This window comes from Mesoplodon mirus (assembly GCF_964341445.2).
Source record: "Mesoplodon mirus genome assembly, chromosome: 16".
In the NCBI taxonomy this organism is placed as follows: Eukaryota; Metazoa; Chordata; class Mammalia; order Artiodactyla; family Ziphiidae; genus Mesoplodon; species Mesoplodon mirus.
Genome location: NC_138992.1, coordinates 20427050 through 20450140, shown reverse-complemented (window position 1 = coordinate 20450140; position 23091 = coordinate 20427050). Strand labels below are relative to the sequence as shown.

At 40.1% G+C, this 23091-nt stretch overlaps 1 protein-coding gene across 1 annotated transcript in view; it reads right to left on the bottom strand.

Moving 5' to 3' along the window:
* EXT1 (exostosin glycosyltransferase 1) overlaps positions 1-23091 on the bottom strand; it is a 312007-nt gene that overhangs the window by 32921 nt on the left and 255995 nt on the right. Inside the window, exons 2-4 of the mRNA XM_082601832.1 lie at positions 18126-18219; positions 16309-16416; positions 10969-11088 (exon numbers count right to left, since the gene is read on the bottom strand). Coding sequence (XP_082457958.1) covers positions 10969-11088; positions 16309-16416; positions 18126-18219 — 322 coding nt within the window. The remainder of the gene's footprint in view (positions 1-10968; positions 11089-16308; positions 16417-18125; positions 18220-23091) is intronic.

Sequence of the window (23091 nt, the reverse complement as noted above, 5' to 3'; positions counted from 1 at the left end):
ATAAAAGTTGCCTAAATCTTCATACTTAAGACGATTTTTTAAAAAAAATCTCATTCCTGTGTTCATTTTCTAGGCATGGATTTTTCCATTTCTATTTTTACACAGCTATACTATCACAGATATTATATATTATAGAGCTTTCCATATTATTATTAGCATTCATGGTTTACTTATCCTAAATGTCCAACAATAGTGCAATTATTTCCATGCAAAGCATGGAGCTGTTTTCATATGTCATTACAATTGCAGGCCGTTTTCTTTTGCTCAGCCTGATTCTGACTGAGCTCCTAAGGTTCAATCCTTAGTACCAGGTTACTGTTGTGCAGTATTCTGACAAATAATGGAATCCAAGAACACTGTCTTTGCAGTATTTGATCATTGTCTCTATCATTACTTCTCAATTTGCACCAAAAAATGAGCTCCGAAGAGCCTAGCTCTTATTAAATAGCTCCTTAATTCCAAGAAGCAGAATTAGGAAGCTTCAAGCAGACTAGAAATACTAGGCAAATCTCAAGTAGGAGAGAGTGCAGCAGAGTTGAATGTACTAACAACTTGACCCTGGCGTTGGAAAGAAAGAGGTGTCCTGTTTCCAATGGTATCTAAGCACTACCTACAACTCTAAGGCTCATAATCACCAAAGAGCAAGTAATTCCCTTCCTGTGACTCAGAATACATCAGGTAAGGAAGAAAGAGTCTCCGGGTAGAGCACCCCCAAAGCAAGGGATCTTCAAATGTATGTTGTCCAAGGGTAATGCTGCATTACCCTGACCATAGGCACTCCAGCAGGAACTGAAGGACATATTATCTCAAGTAGGAATTTCTGATTTGTGATAGTTAACTCATTCTTATGAACATATTGACTGTTTATCTGGGTATGTGGATGGCATTTTCTGCTATTTTTCTCTGCTTTTCTGTTTACATTGGATCCTGGGGTAATCTAAGCTCTGGATTAAAAAGGGAAACTGGATGGTATCTCTCATGCAATTCAGTTGAGAGGTCAAATTGTTAAAATCCAATATTGGAACTATATGAGGAGTTTTTGTCAGTTGCAATAAATTTGAATGAAGTACATGGTTAGAATGTTCTAAAAACAACTGTGCTGCAGGCCGCGTGGGTCCTTGGGGGCATAGGAGGGTGTTTGCCCCACCCACTTGGGCCTGGGGAGCCTGCTGAGCTCCCAGGCCGTTCCCGTGCCCTCCAAGGTTCCCCCTGCCCCCAGCCACATTGGTCCTGGGGGCATAGGAGGGAGGCCAGGGGAGATCAGGAGAGGTAGGCAGGAGGGGCCAACTGGGATCGGAGGAGCGGGAGAGGAGAGAAGGGCGTTTGCCCCGCCCACTCAAGCCCAGGAAGCCTGCTGGGCTCCCAGGTGAGGTCCCCTGTCCTCTGAGACCAGGGTGGGGGGCACAGCTAGGCCCCCTCTGTTCCTTCAGCCTAAGCCCAACTTCTCACAGGCCCCAGGGCCTTTTCCAGCCCTATGGGTACTGAGCATTGGCCCCACCCACCACCCAAACCTCACCCTTGCTTAGGCCCCACCCTCCACAACCAAGGCTTCCCCCAACTTTTTTTCCCCCTCCTCCTCTTTTTCACTATTGTGGTACTACTGTACCTTTCGGTTGTTGATTCACCTATATTTTTATTTTCATACGCTTTCTAACATATCTGTTAGTTTCCTAGTCTAATTTTATTTTTTATTTTGTTATGTTCTCCTTTTTTTTTTTTTTTTTGCCACCCCACAAGGCTTGCAGGATCTTGGTTCACAAGCAGGGGATTGAGCCAAAGCTCCTGCGGTGGGAGCTCTGAGTCCAAACCACTGGACTAACAGAGAACCTCAGACCTCAGGGAATATTCATCGGACTGAGGTCTCACAGAGGTCCTCATCTCAGCATCAAGACCCAGCTCTACCCAACAGCCTACAAACTCCAGTGTTGGAATCCACAGGCCAAACAACCAATGAGACAGGAACACAATCCCACTCCAAAAAAAAAAAAAAAAAAAGAGAGAGAGAGAGAGAGGGGGCAAAAAAATATGTCACAGATGAAGGAGCAAGGTAAAAACCTACAAGACCAAATAAATGAAGAGGAAATAGGCAATCTACCTGAAAAAGACTCCAGAGTAATGATAGTAAAGATGATAAGGATCTCGGAAATAGAATGGAGGCATGGATTGAGAAAATACAAGAAATGTTTAACAAAGATATAGAAGAACTAAAGAACAAACAAACAGAGATCAACAACACCATAACTGAAATGAAAAATACACTAGAAGGAATCAATAACAGAATAACTGAGGCAGAACAAATAAGTGAGCTGGAAGATAAAATGGTGGAAATAACTGCCAAGGAGCAGAATAAAGAAAAAAGAATGAAAAGAATTGAAGACAATCTCAGAGACATCTGGGACAATGCTAAAAGCACCAACATTCAAATTATAGGGGCCCCAGAAGAAAAAGAAAGGGTCTGAGAAAATATTTGAAGAGATTATAGTTGAAAACTCCCCTAACATGGGAAAGGAAATAGTCACCCAAGTCCAGGAAGCACAGAGTCCCATACAGGACAGGTTTCCTAGGACAAACCCTAGGAAAAACACACCAAGACACATATTAATCAAACTAACAAAAATTAAATTTAAAGGAAAAATATTAAAAGCAGCAAGGGAAAAACAAAAAATAACATACAAAGGAATCCCCATAAGGTTATCAGCTGATTTTTCAGCAGAAACTCGGCAGGCCAGAAGGGAGTGGCAGGATATACTTAAAGTGATGAAAGAGAAAAAACTACAACCAAGATTACTCTACCCAGCAAGGATCTCATTTAGATTCGACAGAGAACTCAAAAGCTTTTCAGACAAGCAAAAGTTAAGAGAATTCAGCACCACTAAACCAGCTTTACAAAAAATGCTAAAGACACTTCTCTAGGTGGGAAACACAAGAGAAGAAGAAGACCCACAAAAACAAACCCAAAACAATTAAGAAAATGGTAATAGGAACATACATATCGATAATAACCTTGAATGTAAATAGATTAAATGCCCTAACCAAAAGACACAGACTGACTGAATGGATACAAAAACAAGACCAATATATATGCTGTCTACAAGAGACTCACTTCAGACCTAGGGACACATACAGACTGAAACTGAAGGGATGGAAAAAGATATTCCATGCAAATGGAAACCAAAAGAAGGCTGGAGTAGCAATTCTCGTATCAGATAAAATAGACTTTAAAATAAAGACTCTTACAAGAGATAAGGAGGGACACTACACAGTGATCAAGGGATCAATCCAAGAAGAAGATATAACAATTATAAATGTTTATGCACCCAACATAGGAGCACCTCAATACATAAGGCAAATGCTAACAACCATGAAAGGAGAAATCAACAGTAACACAATAATAGTAGGGGACTTTAACACCCCACTTACACCAATGGACAGATCATCCAAACAGAAAATAAATACGGAAACACATACTTTAAATGACATAATAGAACAGATAGATTTAACTGATATTTACAGAATTTCCACCCAAAAGTGGCAGAATACACTTTCTTCTCAAATGCACACGGAACATTCTCCAGGACACATCACATCTTGGGTCACACATCAAGCCTCGGAAAATTTAAGAAAATTGAAATCATATCAAGCATCTTCTCTGACCACAACACTGTGAGACTAGAAATCAATTACAGGAAAAAAAACTGTAAAAAACACAAATACATGGAGGCTAAACACTGCACTACTAAATAATCAAGAGATCACTGAAGAAAACAAAGAAGAAATTAAAAAATACCTAGAAACAAATGAAAATGAAAACACGACGACCCAAATGCATGGGACGCAGCAAAAGCAGTTTTGCTTTTGAGGGAATTTTATAGCAATTCAATCTCACCTCAAGAAACAAGAAAAATCTCAAATAAACAATCTAATCCTACATTTAAAACAACTAGAGAAAGAAGAACAAAGAAAACCCAAAGTCAGTAGAAAGAAAGAAATCATAAAGATCAGAGCAGAAATAAATGAAATAGAAATGAAGTAAACAATAGCAAAGATCAATAAAACTAAAAGCTGGTTCTTTGAGAAGATAAAAAAATTGATAAACCCTTAGCCAGACTCATCAAGAAAAAAAAGAGAGAGGATGCAAATCAATAAAGTTAGAAATGAAAAAGGAGAAATCGCAACTGACACCACAGAAATACAAAGGATTATAAGAGACTACAAACAACTATATGGCAATAAAATGGACAACCACGAAGAAATGGACAAATTCTTGGAAACGTACGATTTTCCAAGACTGAACCAGGAAGAATCAGAAAATATAATCAGAACTATGACAAGTAATGAAATTGAAACCGTAATTTAAAATCTTCCAACAAACAAAAGTCCAGGACCAGATGGCTTCACAGGAAAATTCTATCAAACATTTAGAGAAGAGCTAACACCGATCTTTCTCAAACTCTTCCAAAAAATTGCAGAGGGAGAAACACTACCAACTTCATTCTACGAAGCCACCATCACCCTGATACCAAAACCAGAAAAAGATATCACAAAAAAAGAAAATTACAGACCAATATCACTGATGAACATAGATGCAAAAATCCTGAACAAAATACCAGCAGACAGAATCCAACAACACAGTAAAAGGATCATACACCATGATCAAGTGGGATTTATCCCAAGGATTCTTCAATATATGCAAATCAATCAATGTGATATACCACATTAACAAATTAAGGTATAAAAACCATATGATCATCTCAATAGATGCAGAGAAAGCTTCTGACAAAATTAATTCCCCATTTATGATAAAAACTCTCCAGAAAACGGGCATATAGGGAACCTACCTCAACATAATAAAGGCCATATATGACAAACTCACAGCAAACATCATACCCAATGGTGAAAAACTGAAAACATTTCTGCTAAGATCAGGAACAAGATAAGGATGACCGCTCTCGCCACTATTATTCAACATAGTTTTGGAAGTCCTAGCCATGGCAATTAGAGAAGAAAAAGAAATAAAAGGAATACAAATTAGAAAAGAAGAAGTAAAACTTTCACTGTTTGCAGATGACATAATACTATACACAGAGAATCCTAAAGATGCCACCAGAAAACTATTAGAGCTAATCAATGAATTTGGTAAAGTTGCAGGATATAAAATTAATGCACAGGAATCTCTTGCATTCCTATACACTAATGATAAAAAATCTGAAAGAGAAATTAAGGACACACTCCCATTTACCACTGCAACAAAAAGAATAAAATACCTAGGAATAAACCTACCTAGGGAGACAAAAGACCTGTATGCAGAAAACTATAAGACACTGATGAAAGAAATTAAAGATGATACAAACAGATGGAGAGATATACCATGTTCTTGGATTGGAAGAATCAATATTGTGAAAATGACTATACTACCCAAAGCAATCTACAGATCCGATGCAATCCCTATCAAACTACCAATGGCATTTTTTACAGAACTAGAACAAAAAATCTTAAAATTTGTATGGAGACACAAAAGACCCCGCATAGCCAAAGTAGTGTTGAGGAAAAAAAACGGAGCTGGAGGAATCAGACTCCCTGAGTTCAGACTATACTACAAAGCTACAGTAATCAAGACAATATGGTACTGGAACAAAAACAGAAATACAGATCAATGGAACAGGATAGAAAGCCCAGAGATAAACCCACACCCCTATGGTCAACTAATCTATGACAAAGGAGGCAAGGATATACAATGGAAAAAAGACAGCCTCTTCAATAACTGCTGCTGGGAAAACTGGACAGCTACATGTAAAAGAATGAAATTAGAACACACCCTAACACCATACACAGAAATAAACTCAAAATGGATTAGAGACCTAATGTAAGACTGGACACTATAAAACTCTTAGAGGAAAATATAGGAAGAACACTCTTTGACATAAATCACAGCAAGATCTTTTTTGATCCACCTCCTAGAGTAATGGAAATAAAACAAAAATAAACAAATGGGACCTAATGAAACTTAAAAGCTTTTGCAAAGCAAAGGAAACTACAAACAAGACAAAAAGACAACCCTCAGAATGGGAGAAGATATTTGCAAGCGAATCAACTGACAAAGGATTAATCTCTAAAATATATAAGCAGCTCATGCAGCTCAATATTAAAAAAACGAACAACCCAATCATAAATGGGCAGAAGACCTAAATAGACATTTCTCCAAAGAAGACATGCAGATGGCCAAGAAGCACATGAAAAGCTGCTCAACATCACTAATTATTAGAGAAATGCAAACCAAAACTACAATGAGGTATCACCTCACACCAGTTAGAATGGGCATCCTCAGAAAATCTAGAAACAACAAATGCTGGAGAAGGTGTGGAGAAAAGGGAACCCTCCTGCAGTGTTGGTGGAAATGTAAATTGATACAGCCACTATGTAGAACAGTATGGAGGTTCCTTAAAAAACTAAAAATACAATTACCATATGACCCAGCAATCCCACTACTGGGCATATACCCAGAGAAAACCATAATTCAAAAAGACACATGCACCCCAATGTTCATTGCAGCCCTATTCACAATAGCCAGGTCATGGAAGCAACTTAAATGTCCACTGACAGACGAATGGATAAAGAAGATGTGGTGCATATATACAATGGAATATTACTCAGCCATAAAAAGGAACAAAATTGGGTCATTTGTAGAGACGTGGATTGATCTAGAGACTGTCATACAGAGTGAAGTAAGTCAGAAAGAGAAAAACAAATATCGTATATTAATGCATACATGTGGAACCTAGAAAAATGGTACAGATGAACCGGTTTGCAGGGCAGAAATAGAGACACAGAGGTAGAGAACAAACGTATGAACACCAAGGTGGGAAAGTGGCGGAGGGGTGTGGTGGGATGAATTGTGAGAGTGGGATTGACATATATACACTAATATGTATACAGTGGTTAACTAATAAGAACCTGCTGTATAAAAAAAATAAATAAAATTAAATTAAAAAATTAAAAAAAAAAGAGAGAGAGAGAGAGAGAGACATGTAGCACAATGTTCACTGCAGCACTATTTACAATAGCCAGGACATGGACGCAATCTAAGTGTCCGTCAATAGATGAATAGCTAAAGAAGATGTGGCAGATGTATACAGTGGAATATTACTCAGCCATAAAAAGAAATGAAATTGAGTTATTTGTAGTGAGGTGGATGGACCTTGAGTCTGTCATACAGAGTGAAGTAAGTCAGAAGGAGAAAAACAAATACCGTATGCTAACACATATATATGGAATCTAAAAAAAAAAAATGGTTCTGAAGAACCTAGGGGCAGGAGAGGAATAAAGACACAGATGTAGAGAATGGACTTGAGGACACAGGGAGGGGGAAGGGTAAGCTGGGACAAAGTGAGAGAGTGGCATGGACATATATACACTACCAAATGTAAAACAGATAGCTAGTGGGAAGCAGCCGCATAGCACAGGGAGATTAGCTCGATGCTTTGTGATGACCTAGAGGGGTGGGATAGGGAGGGTGGGAGGGAGGCTCAAGAGGGAGGGGATATGGGGACATACGTATGCGTATGGCTGATTCACTTTGTTGTACAACAGAAACTAACACAGTATTGTGAAGCAATTATACTCCAATAAAGATCTATTAAGAAAAAAAAAAAACAAACCAAAAAAACTGTGTCTCTAAAGAACTGCATGGCTCAAATCGAAGGGGAAGGCGGCTTTCCAGGCACAGAGATGAAAGCAGCTTGACTTAAGATCCTATGCTGATGAATATAACACATCCAACTGTTATTATAAGATAATTGAGTACTGCTAACTTAATAGGCAAGAGACCAGAGCTATGCAATAAACCATATTCAAAAGAAATGTAATTAATGAGATACCATCTTTCATCTGGCGAATTAACAAAGCTGTGTATGTGTGTGTTTTAATTATGATTCTGAAGGCTGACAAGGATACAGTAAGAGAGGGTGTCCCCCAGATGGCCTGTGAGAATCTAGATTGATTCAACCTCTTTGAAGAGTAATTTGGCAATACCTAACATGAGTCTTAGTCATGCCTGGACTCTTGGGTTGAGTAATCTCATTTCAAGGACTCCATCTAAAGAAATAAAGACATAGTCTAAGATACATGTAGAAGGGCATTGGTTGGATAAAGATATCTCTATCTCTAAAAAAGAAATAATTAGAAACAACATTAATAGTCAACCATAGCAGATTGGTTAAATAAATAGAGGTTCACTAGGGATGAAATATAGGGTGAAAAAATGTGGTCTGGGTGTATGGCCAAAGATGCATAAAAGTGGCATGTGAAAACACTGAGGAAAGAATAACTCAAGAAATATATCAGGGGAATTCCCTGGCAGTCCAGTGGTTAGGACTCTGTGCTCTCACTGCTGAGGGCCTGGATTCAATCCCTGGTCTGGGAACTAAGATCCCATAAGCTGTGTGGTATGGCAAAAAAAAAAAAAAAAAAAAAAGGAAATGTATTGGAGCAACTGCAGGAAAATTTGTCAAAAAAAAAAAAGTTTAGCTTTTTCAACACACACCATATATAAAAGTAAATTGGATTAAACAGTTAAATGTAAAAACTTAACCATGAAAGTACTAGAAAATACTAATGTGTATGTGTGTTGCACATAAATAAAATTATGGGTCAAAAAGTCCTTTCTAAACAGTAGCAAATGGAAAAGCTGCAGATGAAAAGATTCCCCATGATAAACAAAACAGAAAGCCTACCACAAATTGGGGGAAAATATTTGCTACAAAAGAATCAAAGGTTAATCTTTTAAAATCTAATAAGCTCTTAAAAATTAATGAGAAAAGTGGGACAACCTTGTGGCCATTTCTATTTCTTTCTTTGTGAGCTGCCTGAGCAAGAAACATACAAAAAATATTCATTCTTACTAAGATCTCAAGAAAATAATGATTTATCATTTTTAAGGACATAATGTCCAATATGGTGAAAGTGAAAAAAATAAATATAATTAAAATAGGTTCTCTCATATAAGCTGGATGGAATATAAATTAGTTGAATTCTATTGCAGGAAAATTGACAGTTCATATTCGAAATCTTAGCATTTGGCATATTGTTTGAACCAGGACTTTGAATTCAAGGAATTTATCCTAAGGAAGTAATCTTGAATCTGCACAACAACTTGGCATTGAGGCTATTAGCTTCAATGATGTATATAATAATGAAAAACCAGAAACAATTTTAATAGCCTCAAACTGGGGATTACTTAACAGAATAAAGTGACATCATGAATGGAATATTATATAGCCATTAAAATAATTGTAGAAAAATCTAATGAGATACTAGGAATAATTATTAAGCAGAAAAAACAGGTTATAAACTAAGTATAGAAAGACTCCTCTTTAAATTAAAAATGACAACATATTTATGCACTTGCATAGAAAAAAATGAATATGTATGTGTTTATGTGTGTGTATATATGTCAATAGTGATTTGTATGGGTAGATTATTTTATTTTTGTGCTATAAGTATTTTCTATTATTTTCTAAAAGGAATATGCACTTCTATGATAAAAAGCACTCATTCTAAAAAGCAAACAAACAAACAAAACCCCCAAACAAGTGACATTCAACTTTCCTTAAGAAGGGCCTAGGAAGGGTCTTAGACGGAAGACAGGATCAAAGAAAAGGTTTGAATTTATTACATATTCAAATCTGCTGCTATGTACAGAAGTAAAAACCCAATCAATTTTCATTGAGGAGAGTGCTTTTGGAGGAATAAGAGAAATTTGCTTGTAATAAGGAAGCCCTTGGAAGGCATTCTACCCTGTCCCCTTTCATGGGGGGACCTGGGTCCTAAACAGCCCTTTTCAATTAGTTCCAGGATGAAAACGACACACCCCATTTACAAGAGGACACTGTGATAGAGCCTGGCCCCACAAAAGCAGGAGGCCCAGGCTAGGCTCAGGGTAGGTAAGCCCCACAGTGTGCCTGGGGTATGACCAGAGTTGGCTCTGGTACCCAGGATGGCAAGACAACAGCAATGGCACAAAACAAGATGACTTCAGTTTTCTTGGTATTTTTCAGACTTAGCATAGTGTATACTCCCAATTACATTAGCTTCTGGAGCAGTAATAACTTTTCCAAAGAAAATATTTCAAAAGTGAGGCCACAAATGCCCCTACTTCACGTGGCGGACACCTCAGAATCACCTTGATGCTGTGCTTCACCTGAGGACCTCTGCTCTCCCTCCTGTAATTCATGAGCGTGCAGATCCAGAAATCTTTTCTCAGCTCTTTGTGCTACTTTGGTGTAGCCTCAGGCCAATGCTATCTGCTCTACTTCCAAAGGTTTTAATCACCTCCATGCTTCCCTTTCCTTTTTCCTCCTGCCTTAAAAAAGGCAACTCGAAGATGGGCACCCATCTGTCTAGAATCGTTTCTGATCTCGTAAAGTTTAACACTTTCTGTACCAGATGGGTGTAATCCTGATTTTCTTCTTAACACATCCTTGCAGCAATGATGCTCATTGGGTTGCATAGGTCTTGAGAATAAATTTGGCTGTATCCTAATGCCATTGGACTATAGTACCCAGTAAACTATTCATATGTTTAGAACGGGAGAAGATTTTCCCCTACTTGGTCACTATCTGTTTCCTAAGTGGGCTCCAGAAATATGCCTTCAAAGGGTGCCACTGAGTGTGAATGACAGGAGGACAGTCATTAGCTACCTGTCTCTGAAATGATGTAAGACAGAGCCCATCTCTGTGTCAAGGAGTGTAATTTCTCCTATGTCAGCTTTCCTCATTGGAGTTTGTCAAGAATGGAGGTCTTCGCTTGGGCGCGGCAGAGCAGGTAAAAAGGGGTTAACTGACACATTCAAGTATAGAAGGTTCGGTTTCGCCCCATTTGACCAATTACACGTCACTAACAGCAAAAGAGAAGGCTGACAGAAACAGATAAAGGACCTTTATTCAAGACCAAGAACCAAGTGGTCTCACTTACCTCTAGTGTAGTTAATACAATCTTCTCAACTGAAGAAAAATAAGCCTCCCACAAGAATTGTGTCTGCTGTCTAAGTGCTAGGATTTTATCCTGATGAATAGACCTGATTGTAGAAGGAATCTGTAACACAAGGTGAACACATAATAACTATAACCGGAAAACAGTAAGATGCCATTTGATAAAAAAATAACCCACTTAGATTAGGCTTTTATTCTTCATCGCATTCAGCTTCTAGCATACAGATCTACTAAAAATCACCAACCCCTAAATTGAAAGGCCCTTCAGAGGTGTCAGCTACAAACAGCACTTACTGGGAATCAGCTTTAAGGACCTCAAATGCACGAGAGTTAGAGCTCGCTTCTAAGATTTGGTAGCAGCTTATCAGTTGCTTAGGGTGTTCCTATAGTAGTCTTTGCTGTTTTTTCTTCTCAGATTCCCACACATCCTTCATCCTGCCCATGGACAGCCAAATTCTACAGAGAAGGAGCTACAGCCTTGCAGCAAGGCTGAGAGACATCACCCCCCAAGCACTTCTAAGACACACCACGCCAGGGACTACAAATGATCTACAAAAAGCCTTTTTAGGGAAGGTCTCTGAGTCTCTCCATTTAATATGCAGCTGGGGTAGTCATTTCTATGTGCATGTATCTCCTACCTCTCCCTGAGAGCTTTCTGCTCCCCAGACTTCTCTTTTTGGCTCCAGCACTCACCCCAAACTAACACAATCTGTCATACAAGTTTAACCAGCACTGCTCTCTACCAGGCTGCACAATTTTAAAGGGGGGATCTGTGCCCTGTCCATCCTGCTACACATTTTATAGCTAGGAGAGTGGCTTTTATGTATAGGTACACCTCAGAGATACTGTGTGTTCAGTTCCAGACCACCACAATAAAACAAATGTCACAATAAAGCGAGTCACACAAAGTTTGTTTGGTTTCCCAGTGCATATAAAAGTTATGTTTACACTATAGTTTATTAAGCATGCAATAGCATAATGTCTAAAAACACAATGTAAGTACCTTAGTTAAAAATACTTATTACTAAAAAAACCCCACTAACCATCATCTGACAACACAGGGTTGACACAAACCTTCCATTTGTTAAAAAAAAAAAAAAAAAGCATCTACGAAGCATAAAATAAGCGAGGTATGCCTGTAGCAGTTATTCAATAAATAGAAGTGGAATTGAACATGGCCATCTGAAGCCACAAAAGGGACATCATTATTTTCACTAGCAGTATACCTCAGTGGTTAAGCACAGGAACATGGGAGTTAGACCACAGTGGGAGTCTTGCCTCTGCCATTTATTTACTGGCCCTGCTTCCTTGGACAAGTTACATGATCTCTCAAAGATTTCATTTCTTCACTTATAAGATGGGGATATAGTACTGACATCATAAGGGTGTTATGAAGATCACATAAGTGCTTCGCACAATGCCTAGCACATGGGAAGCTTTATTAACAAAGTAATTATTACCACTACTATTATTATTGACTTAAGGGTGATGATATTCAAAGACAGACCAATTGCTTAATGTCTGCATGTGAACTTGCTTGGGTCTGGAGCCCTGAAATGTACTTCCTGGGTGTCTGGTGAGTCTCCTTGGTTTGCTCCCTATCTTCACCTATAGCCCAAAGGCTATTTCATTTATGGAGTCTATACTTAGGGGAGATGCCTTGTGATTAGCAACTGTCCTTTTGTGCTCACCTCTTTCTGCATGCTTGCCTCCCTAATGTGTAATTAATCAGACAGGCATGCAAGCCTGGACTAAAGCAGGAATGCTCCGTTAGCTGCTTTAGTAAGAAAGTTACCCATGGCATTGTGACTAAGACTACATCTGAATTTCCAGTGGTGGCGAAGGAAGAGGAGCTTTTTTTTTTTTTTTTTGCAGTACACGGGCCTCTCACTGTTGTGGCCTCTCCCGTTGTGGAGCACAGGCTCCGGATGCGCAGGCTCAGCGGCCGTGGCTCACGGGCCCAGCCGCTCCGCGGCATGTGGGATCTTCCCAGACCGGGGCACGAACCCGTGTCCCCTGCATCAGCAGGCGGACTCTTAACCACTGCGCCAACAGGGAAGCCCAGGAGCATATTTTCTGATTCAAGACCACACTTACGGGAAGCCACAGAACTGCTTCACAGTATCTACATAAGGACAAGTTCACTTGCTTTGGCAATGTCCAGAAGCAGATACTAAATCTGCAGCCCCAAAGTGTGTATCTGGATTCCCAACACTGAAGCAACATGGAGGCAACAGGTAAAGGAGAAACATTAGCCTGAAACCAGAGCTCAAGGTCAAGTGGAAATAAAGTATTCTTGAAGAAGGTAGAGAAACCATTCAGATCATGGATCCTTCCTAAGCCAAAGAACATTTATTTTTATTTACTGAGAAAATTACTCAGATTGCCCAAGAAAGACTAGAAAAAAATTACCCTCCTCAATTTTCATAATCATGCCCTCTTCTGAATGTCAGTGGTATTTTCTAAGAGTCATACAGGTAGACTGTTTCATCATGATCATGAGGAACCAGTCCATCAGAAAAATGTCAAAAGCTATCATCACTATGTGCTCTCCAGCAAACTGAGTAGGCTGTGGTTATGAAGGCAGAAAGGGATAGCACAGATAAGCCTACCAAGACAACCCCTCTCTTCTATTAGCCACATCTTGATGTTACAACCTCAAGTGAAATATATCCTACCCATTTGTGCATATGATACAAGTGTCTGACAGCACTCTTCCAAGTGCTCTGGAAGATAATTCCAATTGATTAAAAAGACAGAGTTCCAAATTTTAATGGCATTTGGCTACCAGTTCTTAATCTGCTTGTCCCGAGAGACAGGTATGGGAAAGTGATAAATTAATTCCAATTTGGCCGGATTGTTCAAAGTTGCAGTGAAGTCTTAATAAAAGGTCATGCATGGTAACGGAACTAATGGAATCTACCAAGATAGATATAGGAAAGCAACAGTAAGCTCTCTTGGTGACATGACAAGAATATATGCAAATAAAAATACCTGTGCTGTTCTAAAACAGGAAATGAAAAATGGTAACATAACAAAAACATTTTGCAGAGCAGATATTTGGGCTGGGTGCCAGTTCTTTAAAACCACTGTCAATGACAGTGCAGTCATCATTCAATATGGAGGCAGCTGTGCAAAGACAGACTGCATATGAGAGAGGAAAACGCCAGCAAGTTTGAGTAGGTGCAGAAAGAAAAACAAAATCTCCAGCATCAAGCCAAAATGTTGCCTCAGAAGGTGAAATGCTTCTGGGGAATCAACTCTGCTGAAATGGTAAAGACCAGACAACCACAATTCAGTATCCTGGAACACACTCTGTTCTCAAAGACAAACTCCCAACTTAGTCACATCAAATTCACAGGAGCACTGGTACATAAATGGAGAAATTATGGCTGGTATCTTCTATTCCCTTTCTTTCCTAAATTTCCTTTAATAAGCATGCATTATTTTTTAAAAATCATAAGAGGAAGGAAAAAGGCAACATGGAAAAGAACCACATCTATCACTTTTGTTTGGCCTGTCATGAGTGAATATTTTAGGCACACATCATCTCTGTGTGGGGAGAACTCTACTAGATCACGTGTCCTCCTCTTGCTTCTGAGATCCCAGGGGCCTTGGAAATCACAGATCTGAGTACCAGACACAAGGCATGTTTTAAGAGCTGCATTCAGCTTGGCTTGACTAATTCATGGCCTTCTTGGTTACAGATATTCCACTGTTACTTTAGGGAGAGTACTGAGTTATTTCACCAGCCAGTTAGCAGACTGGCCAGCAGCACAGAAGTAGAATCAATGATAGAGTTAGAAACTGAATTTCCTGAATATCGAAAAAAGGACATTAAAAAATATCATTTTACAAATATTTGTAGTAGTTCAAGATAAAGTACAATGCCATGAAATAAAAGCATTTAAATATTCCATCATTTTAGAAAAAAGAGTATGGCAATTTATGTTTGAAGCTAAAACATTTTTGCACAAAGGGTCTTTAGAAATCCTCAGTGACTGACTATTCCTGCCCCAGTATTTTTCTGTGAGTATCATATTCACCTTCCCAGGCAGCTCTTGAGAAGTTTAAACTTTTATTAGGCATCCTTGTGGAAGATTGGTTGATGTATATGTGTGGATTTATTTCTTAGCTCTGTATTCTGGTCCATTAGTCTATATATCTGTCTTTATGCCGGTACCATACTGTTTTGATGACTGGAGCTTTATAATATATTTTGAAATTAGGGACTATAATGCCTTGGTTTTGTTCTTTTTCCTCAAGATTGATTTGGCTATTTGGGATCTTTTCTGGCTCCATATGGATTTTAGAGCTGTTTTTCTATTTCTGTAAAAAACAAATGCCATTAGGATTTTGGCAGAAATTGCCTTCAATCTGTGGATCACGTTGGGCAATACGGATATTTTAATAATTAGTAAGCCTTAATTCTGCAATAGAAGACAACATGGATGAACCTTGAGGACATTATACTAAGTGAAATAAACCAGTCACAGAAAGACAAATAATTCATGAGTCCACTTATAAGAGATATCTAAAATAATCAAATTCATAGAATTAAAGAGTAGAATGGTGGTGACCAGGGGTTGGGGGACGGGAAGTGAGAAATTACTAGTAAGTGGGCATAAAGCTTCAGTTAAGCAAGCTGAATAAGCTTTCGAGACCTGCTGTAGCACATTGTACCTACACTCAACCATGAGTACATGTCAAAATTTGTTAAACGAGTAGATTTCATATTACATGTTCTTACAACAATAAAATTAAATGGGAAAAATCTAAATGGCCAAAAATACATTTTAAAAAACATACATTTTCATTTGAGGCTGCTCTTTTAAATATACATCTTAAAGGTAACACTCACTCACGTACCCAGACTAGATCATTTGAGCAATGATAACACTAATTATAAGAATCAGCCCTAGAGACCTCTCTCTTTCTGAAAATTAATCTGAAGGCAGATACGGAATTGGGAAAGGAGTACAAAGTGGCGACAGGATGGTACAAAAACTCTCTGGTATAATTTCTAAACATTTTGAATATTGAGGGGGGGTAGATACACACCTCTTCTCAGTATCAAAGTTCAGTATGGTCTACCTGCAACTTCTCCTTCTCTGAATATATTCCCTGGACCTGAGCAGATTGTGTGTTGGGAAGTGAACGATGTCATGTTAAATGACTTCATATTCACCATGACACAGGCAATTTTCTCCTGATAAAATTTCTTTTACAGAGCTGACCTTGTGGATTCATCTTCTTTGAAAGTTTGGACAGGGGCAACAATAATCCACTGATCTGTTGAAGGCCACCACCACCCCTTCCTTACCTGTAATAACAATCTCTCATCACCTATGACGGCAGCTTGGTTCCAATTAATCACTTCAGAGAATGGCAACTCCCATCCATTGCTGAGCATCACAGGGACACAGGCAGCCTGTGCAAAGAAGGGGACTTCGTGAGTGTAAGGAATATGGCAGCAGGAACCCTTCCAATCAGAGGTGAAATTGGTACAAATTCAATTACTGGCATGAATCCTGGACTGCTGAGGTCAGAAGAAAAGTGGGCTTTTATGAATTATCAAGTCACATGAAGTCTGTCTGTATCCAGCTGAGATTTTACTATTTGCAAGTCTTGCCCTAGAATGCGAAAACCCCATTTCTATTCTTTTTTTTTTTTTTTTTTTTTTTTTGCGGTACACGGGCCTCTCACTGTTGTGGCCTCTCCCGTTGCGGAGCACAGGCTCCAGACGCGCAGGCTCAGCGGCCATGGCTCACGGGCCCAGCCGCTCCACGGCATGTGGGATCCCCCCAGACCAGGGCATGAACCCGTGTCCCCTGCATCGGCAGGCGGACTCTCAACCACTGCACCACCAAGGAAGCCCCATTTCTATTCTTGTACATGGTTTGGCTGACCTTACCTCTATGGAGGCAACTGGCCTCCGTTGAAGAAGTTTTATTGACGTAACAAAATCGTTCACCAATAAAATCCTAGCATAAACCCCACCTTGAACATGAACAGCCTTGTCAGTATAACTGCCACAGCCCACTTGCAAAGTGGTTCACCCCAATGTCCTGAGCAACAAAGAACAGCTCGGCATTCCTGATAAAGCGTTTTGTGGACTAAACTGTTACAGGGTGCTCACCTTTCCCTAGCCATGTAAACATCTGAACTTTGTTCCCTTCAGTGTGGAGGGATCCCAACCTCTGTCGTACCAATTTACTACCCACACAGTGACCTAAGAGCCGAGAAACCCCAGGCTAATGACAAAATTCTGGTTGCAAATAACTCAGAATCCAAAGCAGAGAACAATTTGCTCCATGCGACGTCCCAAGAGGCTAGGGGAATGTCAGGAATGGGATGTTTCATAGAATGTGCCAGAAAAGACTTTCAAGAGAAGGAAGCTCTCCTGTCAGAGGACACGACAGAATGCTGGCCGTTAAGAAGCACTGCGACAGAAGCACAGGTTCAGCCGGGGCAGAGGACAGAGGAAGAAAGGACACGGTAGCAAGGGGTCCAGGAGCTGAGAGAGGGGGAGGGCATGCTTTCTCGCCAACAAGGAAGGCTGGTTGCAACTTCCAGGTGGGAAGTGTGGAGCACTGTCTCAGCAGGTGAAGGCATTTCTGCAAAGTGAAGGTTAATAGCAGAGACCCAGCAGCTCCAGAACCTCTGAATTTCAGAGCCTGGGAGGAGCTGGGCTGAGTGACTGCCTCTACCTTGCAGGGTACCACGCTCAGCATTTAGAGGAACTGAGTGACGACTGAGATGGGGACAGGACCGACGATTTTGCTCTTGGGAAATACCACCCATCAGCCATTTTCATTGCTTTGAGACTGGCTTCCAGGAGGAGGGCTGAGTCTCCGTGGAGCCCAGGTCGGCTGCCTGTTTGTAAACACTTCTCTGAAGAACCCACCCTCCCTTGAGACTCCCGTCGGATCTCCTCATGTCCAAAGGCAGGGAGTAAATCCTCCCCCCGCTCCCCCCACTCATAAAATTGTTGCAGGTTTTCTTGGGAAAAAAGATTTCAGGTGTTCAAGGCAAACCACACATTCGGCTTAGACCCCAGGAGAAGTGCTGCGGTTAAACTCCGCCCCAGTCTGACGTTGAGTCCTCAGCCCTGTTCTGGGGAGGATCAGGGTCTCTTACCTGCAGAGCCTCCAGGAACCTGAAAGACCCAAGCCTGCGACCACGAGGAACCAGACAGAAAGTGGCATTGTGCAGCATTTCCCGATAATCATACCTAGAAAAAGAGGAGGGGCCATCAGCAAACAAAGACGCGTTAGGAATGGGGCAGGGGAGACGGTCGGGGGGAGGGATGAATCAACACACCTGGGGTGGGTGCACACCTGCCAGAAATTACCCAGAGCAACTCGGGTGATACACAGGCAAGTCTCACTTTTCCAGGGCGGGAGGTGGGCAGGGTTGTTGCATGAAGGAGAAGAAATGTGAACCATCACATTGGACAAAGCAATTAGGGCCTTTTGCAAACAGTACGTAAAAGACAAGTCTGATGGTCCCAGCAAAATTTTGGCTTGCCCAGCCTTTGCTTCCCAAATCAGATTTTTGTGTCGGATAAAAATAGGTTGCCCCCATAAGCTTAGAAAGTACTCACCGCTAGTTGTTCTTTTTTAATGCCATGTCATTCAGTAAAACGAAGGCTGCTCTTGTTTCCTACCCCATGAACCCATGCTACTAAAACCTACTCAGGAAACCTCCATTCCAAGCACAAAACATTTAGTTTCTCCTTCATGGCGGAGTTTCTACTTTTAACCAAGAACAAACATTTGGTCACCCCAGACAAACACTCCTGTATAAGAATGGTTGGCATGGGGCTCCCCTGGTGGTGCAGTGGGTGAGACTCTGCCTGCCGATGCAGGGGACACAGGTTTGTGCCCCGGTCCGGGAAGATCCCACATGCCGCGGAGCGGCTGGGCCGGTGAGCCATGGCCGCTGAGCCTGCGCATCCGGAGCCTGTGCTCCGCAACGGGAGGGGCCACAACAGTGAGAGGCCCGCGTACCGCAAAAAAAAAAAAAAAAAAAAAAAAAAAAGAATGGTTGGCATGGAGGTGAGAGAGAAGGAGCCAGCCCAAGAAATGGGGAAAGAGGAATAACAGGAAAAAAAAAAAAAACAAAAAAAAAACCCAAAACGGTGGGGCCTGTGGGAACCTGGGCAGCAGAAGAGATGATTCTTTCCTCAAACACCATTTAGTTGTATCACACTGTTTCTACACGTGAAAAAATGCAAAATGTAATATGAATGTCACCTGTCTCTTTATACCGGTGAAGTACAGGAAAGGTAACAAGCATCTCATTTTATTCAGGGCTAGCACTTTAAAAATGATTTCCAGGGACTTCCCTGGCAGTCCAGTGCTTAAGACTCTGCACTCCCAATGTAGGGTACACGAGTTCAATCCCTGGTCAAGGAACTCAGATCCCACGGGCCGCACAGCATGGCCAAATTAATTAATTAAACTAGAAATCTGTTAAAAATAAATAAATGAATATAAATAAAAATGATTTCCACAAATACATTCCTAAACACACAGCTGAAATTTCATTTGGAACTTAAGAAAACTTGGGAAACTGGAGATGGCTCAGGTCCTGTGAAGGCCCAGTTTCTCAGAGCCAGGATGAAATCACTCTCCTTTTTCAAGAGCCTCCCAGGCTCGGCAGACAGGTGACTTTGACAGTAGCATATGTCACCAGCACTTTCTGACTCTAATAGTCTAATTTAATCATAGCCTGAAGGCATTGGATTCTTCCCTCCTCTTTTGGGGATACTGATATATACATTTATATTTTTCAAGTCCACATCTATTTTTATATTCTCACACAAAGTAGGCATATGTGAATAAGCCAATTTTCGATTATAAACCCATCATTAAGAAGAGACATCATGCAAAGGACCATTTACTTAAACAAGCGTGTACAACTAATTTGCACAAGGAAAGGTCACCGTGAATGGATTATCTCCATTGAGAGTAAAATTAAAAAAAAAAAAAAGAAAAAAAAAAAACCCTTGCTACATTAATTAAACTGCAAAATAGACCTCAAAGTAGAAAACATTTTTAAGAGGGCTCAAATCTAGCTAAATGAAAATAATAATAAATTATGATAGTAATGGCTTCTCTTCCTTACCAAACATAGGGAAATAATTGACAAGTATCTTCAAGTTCAACTGTTGATAATGTCTGAATATCTACCTAATCAGTGGAGAAGAGTGAAATACGTACATACACAAAATATATATGTATAAAGTTTAAACTGAAACTTTTTTTAATATAAAAAGGTCAAATATACTTGAGGCTACAGCAAAGTTTAATAAATGCCCAGAATAGAAAGCCCTGAGGGGCCAGAACAGAAGGCCCCACCTCCTTATCATTAGGCTGCTAAAATGTAAAACCCTATTAATGTGCTGGATTGTAGCAAGTTTCAAAGTTGCCAGTTGCAAATTTTACTTTAGGGAAGGAGTGGGCAAGAGGAAAGGCAGAAAACTTGTAGGAAAAATTCAAATGACAATTATTCAAGCTGTTGATTTTTAAGTGGTTGTATAGGAAGATTTGCTGATGTAGTGAATAAAGCTTCATGATTGAAACTTGTGTTCATTCACGTAATAGGTAACAGAAGATGGGGGACAATCATTCTTGCTGGAATCAGGAACCCACTAGGTAAGCTGTGAGATTAAGAACAAAATGATGGGCTCTCTGGGCCTCAGTTTCCTCATCTGCAAAATGAGTCAGTTGGACAAGATGCCTAAAGATGGTTTTGAACATTCCATTCTTTATGTTATCATTTTTAGGTAAGAAAGAAGAATGTCCCTTTGAGTGTATCCCACTGCTCCAAAAGTTTCCATAACTACTGTAGGTATGTATGTATGTGTGTATATGTGTCTACAGAAATCTGCTCGTGTACACAATGTGTAATGTGTGTATTTATACTGACACACAAAGACATACAGAAACATAATCACTCATAACCTGAAACAATGATTTTTGGATTTCTAATCATGCTCAACCCATGAACCAGCCTCATTCTTGGGCTCTAGTGACAGTGAGCCTATGAATTACTGTGTACTACAATGGAAGAAGTAATGATGCCTGCAAAGAGGACAATCTTTCTAATTGAATCACGTATGTATTTGGTACCCTACCACTCAGCTCTCTGATGTTCTCCCACGCCCCACGTCTACCTCCTTCTAGGCGCTTAAATTTGTTCATTTATTCAATCATTCTTTTAAGAAATACTATGTTCCAGGCACTGTTCTAGTCTTGCAGATGTTGTGTAGAGAAGATGCTTCTTCAGCTGCTAGATCTACCAAAGACTCATCGGATAACTAGAAAAGACTGATGAGGACTTCAGGTGTAACATCTCCTGAGGGCATTTGTATTAAGTACACTGTGGAAGCCTGGCCTTCCAGAATGACACACTAAGGAATTCTGAGGACACTCTTCCCAGCAAAACAATTTAACAGGTACAAATTATAAGAGCATTCATTGAAAGTTTCTGGAAATTGTCCTAAGGTCATGATGACAAACGGAAAAACATTCGTTCAAGAAAATCTACCAAATCTCAGCAAGAACTGAGAATGTCTGGAGCCTCTGAGCCGAGATCTGTTCCATCACCAACCCCCATCAGCTCTGCCTAATAGAAGTTCTAACATAGGTGAGTACAGCTGAGAAGACCGGTCTCCCTCTACCCCCAGCTCCTATAGAGAAAGTGAAAATACAACCTATAGGAGAGAGAAAATATTTGCAAATCATAAATCTGACAAGGGACTTTTATCCAGAAAAGGTAAAGAACTCTTACAACCCAACAATCAAAAGACAAATAATCCAATTTAAAAACAGGCAAACGGGGGCTTCTCTGGTGGCACAGTGGTTAAGAATCCGCCTGCCAATGCAGGGAACACGGGTTCGAGCCCTGGTCCAGGAAGATCCCACATGCCGCAGAACAACTAAGCCCACGAGCCACAACTACTGAGCCCACGTGCCTAGAGCCCATGCTCCACAAGAGAAGTCACCACAATGAGAAGCCCGTGCACTGCAACGAAGAGTAGCCCCCGCTCACCGCAACTAGAGAAAAGCCTGCACACAGCAACAAAGACCCAACGCAGTCAAAATAAATAAATTTATAAAAACAGGCAAAGGATGTGAACAGACATTGTTCCAAAGAAAATATACAAAGTGCCAATAAGCACATGAAAAGATACTTAACCATTAGTCTTTAGGGAAATGCAAATCAAAACAACAAAATATCACTTTACAGCAAGTAGGATGGCTATAATCAAAAGGACACATGACAACACGTGCTGATGTGGCTGCAGAGACATTGGAACACTTGTATATTGCTGGTGGGATGGTAAAATGGGGCGGCCACATTGGAAAATGGTTTGGCAGTTTCTTTTAGAACTAAAAGTGGGCTTAGCACCCAGCAATTGCACCCTTGGGCATTTATCCCAGAGAAATGAAAACTTATTTTCACGCAGAAACTTGTCCACAAATGTTCACAGCAGCTTTATCCTTAATAGCCCCAAACTGGAAACTATCCAAATATCCTTCAATGGGTGAATCATTCAACCAACTGTGGTACATGTATAGCTTAGAATACTTCTTAGCAATAAAAGGAAATGAACTACTGATACACACAACAACCTCAAGAAAATTATCCTAAGTGAAAAAGCCAATCCCAAAACGACATATTCTGAATTAGTCCATTTATAGTGTTCATGAAATAACATAATTACAGAGATGGAGAACAGGTTGGTGGTAACCAGTGGATAGGGACTGGGGAAAAAGATGGGGAGACGACAGGTCAAGTGAGGGGGACAGTCTTTTTAGAGACTAATTCTTCCCTATGACTTAAGCTTAGAAATATAGATCACATCAAAATCATAAACTTCTTAAAAAAAAGAAACAACAAACATATGAGATCCTAAGCAAGAAGGTAAGTAGATGAGGGAGGCAACTAATCTCAGAGAACTTTCAGCTTTATTAATAATGGTTTTGTTACCCTTTTCAGATGGCCATTAAGTCCCCCGCTGTATAGGTGATGACACAGAAGACAGAACAGTTTCCATAAACTACTTCAATGAAAAATGCAATAAAAATAACAT